This window comes from Protobothrops mucrosquamatus, unplaced genomic scaffold (genome assembly GCF_001527695.2).
Source record: "Protobothrops mucrosquamatus isolate PMUCROS unplaced genomic scaffold, P.Mucros_1.0 scaffold325, whole genome shotgun sequence".
NCBI classification, from domain to species: domain Eukaryota; kingdom Metazoa; phylum Chordata; class Lepidosauria; order Squamata; family Viperidae; genus Protobothrops; species Protobothrops mucrosquamatus.
In genome coordinates, this window is record NW_015386664.1 from 654,401 (window position 1) to 661,574 (window position 7,174).

At 38.1% G+C, this 7,174-nt stretch overlaps 1 protein-coding gene across 1 annotated transcript in view; it reads left to right on the plus strand.

Annotated features, from left to right (window-relative positions):
* The window catches only part of USP43 (ubiquitin specific peptidase 43), a 111,419-nt gene that overhangs the window by 56,256 nt on the left and 47,989 nt on the right, over positions 1-7,174 (plus strand). Inside the window, exon 6 of the mRNA XM_015815207.1 lies at positions 3,609-3,701. Coding sequence (XP_015670693.1) covers positions 3,609-3,701 — 93 coding nt within the window. The remainder of the gene's footprint in view (positions 1-3,608; positions 3,702-7,174) is intronic.

A 7,174-nucleotide genomic window follows, 5' to 3' on the forward strand; every position in this document is an offset into this window, starting at 1 on the left:
GGATAACCCCTAAATTTAAGATAAATTAAATAATATGCTCTACCCAGAAAGCTACCAAAGCTTGTTCCGTGAGTGTGCTTTGAGATGCAATCACATTGAAGCAAGATGGAATGATAGGCCATTTACATATTTGTACACTATTTCTGAAGAAGGGGGTAAAAATCTTGCTTTCTGATGATGGCTAGAGTTAGGGTCAGGTCTAACTTTGTATAGTTGCAGTGCAGTCATTCTTTCTTTTTCTGGAATAGATTCAGCCCTGTATGTTTCTTTTCCCCACCTGGCACTGTTTCTTCTCTTAGTCTTTTTGGAAATGTTTTTATTTTCATATCAGGAAGCAGGTTTCATTTCTCATCTAACCTGCTAAGCAACTAATACTTCCAATGATGACATCTTAGTAAGACCTTCCAGTTGATTAGCTATACTTATGGCTCTGAGAATAAATTTAATTTCAGGTGCTTTTTAAAGGAGGAGTGGTTGCTCTCTTTGCTATGATAGGAAAGCTGAAACTGAATCCTTCTTACTTCAGAGATATTCATAATTTGCTAATAATTTCAAAGTAAGTTGTTTCTCTTCATTGGTATCTTCCTTTCTTCTCTTCTTCCCTTTTTTCAGCCTCCCTTTTTTATTTTAATTGGCAATCTCTTCATGGCAGAACTTGAATTTATTTTGTAAAGTAACACATATCCCTATAAAATAGCAAACATGTATTGTGTTGCATGACTGACACCTGGTACAGATTTGGAGTTTACTTTGCCCAGTTCAGTTTTCATTAATTTGATTATTAGAGCTATCCTCTTTCAAGTTAGGCTCTTTAAATTCCTTTGACTAGAATTGTAAATTACATGAGAATTTTTGAATATGTATACTCTCCCAATTTGTCAATCCATTTGCAAGAAGAGGAGTGAGGGTGGGTGCCTTAATTGTTTAAGTTTCAAAGATTGTCGTTTAATATGCCACATGATTTTGAAGGGAGCAGATGGTAAAAGTCTGAGTGTTGGTTTAACAAAACTCAGGAAAGAAAAGATTACTGTGCTATTTTAAACTAAGGTAAAAATGTGCAAAATCGTGATTTAACTTAACCAATGAATAGTGCAGATGTGATTATTTCTTAAGTTCTTTTCTGAGTTGAAATAGTTGTAAGGTATTACTAGGAATGGAAGTGAGAGGTGACTGATGGAATGAAGAGGAAAAATGGTTGAAATGGGCCCTTATTTGGATGAAACACAAAGCTGCTGCTCTCTTCACCTGTATTTAAAACTAAGAAGGGTCTTTGTGCGGAATTACAGTTTAGATATTTTATTTTTTCCCTTGAAACTGAGGCTTTATTTCTGATACATATCCAGAAGATGCTTTATCAGACACAAAACTTTGTGAGAGGAGCTAAAGCAGTGGTTCTCAACCTTTTTAATGCCGTGACCCCAACCGGTCGTAAGTCGAGGACTAAACCGGTCATAAGTCGAGACTAAACCGGTCGTAAGTCGAGGACTAAACCAGTCGTAAGTCGAGGACTTTCCCTGCCCAGGAGCGCCGTGCATGCGTGGTTCCGCCCCCTGCGCCGGCCGAGGCGTAGCTGGCAAGCGGCAGAGACGGAGCACCAGCTGGCCCAGCCCAAGGGAGGTAAGGCACCCACCGGAAAAGGGGAAAAAAATGGCGGACAAAAAAATGGTGGACAGCCTTGCTTGGCGACCCCCATGAAATGGTCGATCGACCCCAAATGGGGTCCCGACCCACAGGTTGAGAACCACTGAGCTAAGGTCTGCGGGTGCCACCTCTTTCTTCCACATGTTTCTGGTTTCCCACTAGAAATCACAATAGCACCCACATTACTTGCTGTCCACAAGCTTTTAAAAACTGTTTTAGAGAGCCTGTGGGAAAGGAAAATATGTTATTAGTTAATTATTGTTTAATTTTGTTTTTACAAGTTTTAATGTTATATTATGGATGTATTATTGTCTTTATTTCATGAGGTTGGTTTATCTGTGAGAGTTTGATGGGTGTAAATAAAATAAACCTTAGAGGAATACCGAATGGGGCAGTTTGTAAGACACATTAAACCATTTGGCCATCTTAACTGGAAATGGCCTCTTTATGACATGAGTGCTTCCCGGTTATGATTTCATTTCTAGTCCTTCCACCAAATTCAGTCCATAGGCAGCCTCTTAGCCACACTTATTGGTGTCAGATTATAAATTGGTGCTAATTCAACCTTAGGATTTGTTGCAGTTTATTGCAGGGAGTAGCAAGTTTATTACCTATAACAGAGGTCCCCACCTTTTGGGCACCAGGGCCTCGATTAGGTGAAGAGAGGTTTTTCCGTGGACCGAAGGGGGCATGGTTTTGTGTGCTGCCTGCATCCTGTAAATGGGGTTTTCCTTGTTTGTGTGGATCGGTTGCTGGCATGCTACAGCCCAGTACTGGTTGGGGACCCTGGCCTATAAGATTGATTTGATAGGGTTGAATATTTGGGATTTTTTTTATGGGAAGTGGTTAATGCCCAAAATTGTGGTTCAGGTGTTGAAGACCTTTTTTATTCTTTTGGCCTCCCATTTTGCCATTTTACTTGTTTTGAAGTTTTGCCATTTTACCATTTTACTTGTTTTAAAAGGGAAGAACGGGTGAATTGACAACTCAAGCCACTCACTTTGCCTTTAAACCTCCTTTTCCTAAAAAGGGGAGGGGGCCTGTGCCAGAAGTTTCTCCATCTCTCTGGCAACATCATGATGTTATCAGATGTTACACTCTCTGTGATCCTAAACAGATGTTAAAAGCATAGTAAAATATTTGGGCCAAAAAAAGATGTCCACACCATTATTAGTGTGGGAGGCAAAAAGTGAATTTCAGAATATAGTGGGCTAAGTATAACATATCCAGCTGAAAAGACTTCACTTATAACCTTTTCTCCCAGCTTTTCATGCTAGAAACAAGACTTGAAATTTAGGCAAGAAAGATTATATGTCAAAGAAAAGGTCCATGAACTCTTTTAACATTATCAAGTCCTTTCTTCCTTCCTTACTTCCTTCCCTCCCTCCCTCCCTCCTTCCTTCCTTTTAGCTAAAATACCATAGAGAAACCCATTGCCAATTGATCCTGGAGATGGTAAGAAAATGGTTACAGTATTGTGTGTTTGTATGCTATTTTTACCAATTTTATATGGGTAAAAATACAAATATATTATTTGTCTGATCTTAACTACTCAAAAGTTGATTTAATGTAATAGTCAGATCCTTCAGAGGAGAGAGACCTGAAAGTCCATTTATGTAGATCTTACCTGATAGAGAGACGGTAGTGTTTTGTATATTATACAAGGCATAATATAATATATACAAGGCCGGTCTCATCAAAGTGCTATTAATTTATATATTACATAATATACAAGGCGGGTCTCATCAAAGTGTTACTAATTTTCATAGAAATGTCAGTTTGCAAGTTTCAAAGGAGTGGTACTCTCAGGTCTTTAGCAATCTGTAGTTTTCTTTTTAGCCCAGAGGTTGAAGAAAACTTTGGTGTCTAGAATACCAAATTGGAAGCCAACCTTTTTAAAGCTGGCATTGCTAAACTTGATATCAGTTTCTTTACTAATGAAGAATTTCTGTATTTTTTTTTTCTAGATCTTCATTGACTTGCCCTCATTGCCGGAAACAGAGCAATACTTTTGATCCTTTTCTGTGTATCTCCTTGCCTATTCCCTTGCGTCAAACCAGGTATGTTTGATCACAGGTCATAGTTCCTCTCCTGTGTTCTCACTAGAATGTACGGTATGAATTCTACTTCTCTTAATATTGCATGCACTCATTTACATATTTTATCATCTTTCTCACTAACTGGTGGGTTATTCTTTCTTTTCAATCTTTTAAATAAAAAATCATATTTAAAGCCATGTTTTAAGAATAACATCTCAAAATGTATATTTCTGAAATATTTTCTCTTGAGATATGCATTTTAAATTTTTCAAATTTTAATGCATAGAACTTGTGTAGTAAGCTGATAAAGGCAGACATTCCCATCTTTCTATTTTCAGTATGTCTGCATCCACAAATGAATTTCAGAATTTCCATTGCTTTGTTAGGTTCCACACTAAGACATTTGTAATGTAATCTTTCTTCTCTTTCTATCTTACTAAAAGTTCACTTTCAGTACAAATCCACATTTTGTGTGCAAACTGCCTTGGTACAATTTATTGCCTAAATCAGTGGTCCTCAACCTGCGGTCTGCGGAGCCCTGGGGGGGGAGATATCGTTCCAGAGGGTCTGCGAAGGCGTGAAGAAATGTTATGATTTAAATCTTGAGTTAAGTCCGTGGACATGGTCCATGGCCACAAATGTTATTTAAAGGGGGTCCGTGGTGAAGAAAAGGTTGAGAACCACCAGCCTAAATATTATTTAGGTCAGTAAGAAAAAAATTTATCAGCAACATCTAAAGGACTGCAAAATTCACCATTCCTGTTCTAAAAGTTCCCAAAGTCTATTGAACTGCCTAATTTTTCTGGATAGCCAGATCAGAAATCCATTTATTACAATCCCCCATTAGGAATTAAGTTTTTATAACTGTGGTTTTTATTCTATTCCTGCAAGAAGAAACTTGTTTTGGGAAGCTAGGCAGGACTCTGAAGTATTTTCTCTTTTTTCTGTCCAAAAATCTCATCTTATTTCTTACAGGAGGACTAGAACTGTCTTGTTTTTTTCAGCATCACAGGCTGAGTGAGAAATACTGACAGAAAAGGGCCATAGGCTGGAAATTGCTACTTTTTGGCAGCTGGTTATGCACAGCAGGGAGCCAAGGCCCTGAAACTAACAAAACTTTTTTTCCTGTTGAGGGTTCAGCCAAGTATGCATGAGCTCTAGGGAAGTCAGAAAGCTGGGGAATGAGAAAATGACAGCATTATAAGCATGGTTGTTTTTAGAATTCCCAGGTCCTCCTTAAAAATATAGGTAAAATCCCTACCTCTTTTTAGTTTGAATTAGAAAAGTTTTAGTTTTATAATGGTGTTAGTTGGACAGAAGAGCTCATTACAAATCTGAATTCCAAAGATGCAATGTGCTCAACCTCTTGAGAGCTGAACATGAATAAATATGTAATGGATTGGGCTGCATATGTCTGACAGCTCTACCCTGTACATGTTTCTTTGGAAATAAATCTCACTGTCTTCAGTATGTGCATAGCATTATCAAAACAGAACCTTACTTTGAGAAATGGAACCTGATCTGTAGATTAAGTGTATCTTTTATATATTGTCCCCATCTTCTCTCTAAAGTTATGACATTTCACGTCATCACACTGTTCTCAAGAGTTCCAAGGTTCTGATTGTACTTGATGTATGTTCTGAGGAAATGGAAAAAGGCCACCAGAAGCTCGCAGGCAGCGGAAGAAGAGAGTCCTATTAATTTATGATAACCAGCTCATGAAAGCTCATGCCTTAAATAAAACGGTTGCTGTAGTCCCAAAAGATGCTACCAGACTTTTTCTGAATTTAGAAGCATGTTGGTAGAGCTTCAGATACCTGATGTAGCAAAATCATTTCTATAGAAGCTTATGCTAGAATTAATTCCTTAGCTTTTAAGATTCATAGGATTTTTGTTCCCCTTGGAATTGATTTTTTTTAAAAAAGGATTGCCTACGTAGTCTGGAATTTATTGTTATCCAAATGGAGTCTGTTTAATGTCTATTTCTAAACAGCTTGGGGAGATTCAGTGTGTCCCTCTCTCTCCTTTATACCTTCCCTCCAACCTGCTTTTTGCTCTCTCTTTCCAGTCAAAGTTAAATCCTTAGAACTCCCTCCAGATTCTTGGCTTTATCTGTGCTTGCCTGGGCTTGGCAACAAAAAGGCTAAACAATGAGTCTGTCTCCATTGTGGGGATTCAGCCACTGGAGTCCTTTATCAATGAGGAGAAAAAAAGAACAAAATCTCCACACTTCTTTTTCCATCTCTTAAAGTGTTTTCTCCAAACTGCCATTTTATGAATCTTTGAATCTCCTGTGAGGCGTACCTCTAAATGGTTAGATAGATTTAGAATTTGTAAATGTTTGCAGGATAGCTCCCCATAGGTGAAATTGGCAGAATATATCTGCACTTGAATGAGTGGTGTGGTGGCCTAGTGATGAAGATGCTCACCTCCCACTCAGAAGGTTGAAAGTTCAATCCTAAGTAGTGGCAGATATTTCTCTCCTAGGGCATAAAGAAAAAATATCTGTTGTGAACTCCACATAGCGTCAGGAAGGGAATCTGGCCAATAAATGCTCAGCTCCATCCAATCACCCTGATTCTACCCCATATTAAGGGATTACAGGGTTGTAAAAAAGGAGTTTATATCGGCACTTGAATATTAGAAACTAATATTGATCCAGATCTTTGAGGCTTAGATCTAAAAGAGAGTCTGAGATCTCCTACAGTATAAGCCCAATGTATTGCTCCAAACAAACTTTAGAAGTTGTTACTAAATAGTATTTTTTAAATATGGCAAAAGGGAAAAATGAATATATACTTGCTAAATAACATTATCAATTACATTTAATGTAATTTTTTAAAATATGAATTAAATGAAATAAATTTGCTTTTTGTCCTGGCTCTGATGTTGCTTCTTTGGAGTGTAACTCTTAATTTCAAAAAAGTTGTTCATCCCTGCTATGGAATATGCAGTGGATAATATCCAGGTGACCTTCTTTGACCTAATATAAGGAAGCCAATCTCTATCTTTAATAATAGTGTCATTTATTTTTGTATTTATTAGCTTTACATCTCACGTTTCCTTCAGGAATTCAAAACAGCATTCAGAGTACACCCTTATCCAATTTTTACCTCTAGTAACAATCCTGTGAGGTAGACTGGGCCGAGAGAAAGTGATTTGCTCTAGATTCTAGAGAGCCACTGAGCTTCCATGAGTCATTTTAACTTGATGTGAGAAACATAGAGGTACAACTTAGTGCAATTTAGTACCTGCTTTCAACCTATCATCAAGTTGACCACTTGAAGTTTCCCTGAGTGTTCCTCTAAAGATTGATTCTGCAGTGAATGTGGAGACTTCTGGGGAAGCAACGGCAAACTGAAGATGGCTCCGCTAAGAGCAGGGCCAACAGCCATGGGGGAATGAGGGGCCCCTAAATGGGCCAGCTTGTTGGAATTCCTCTCCAGCAAAGAGAGGCCTCTGGATTGCCCACATGCACTCCATAACAACAGCTT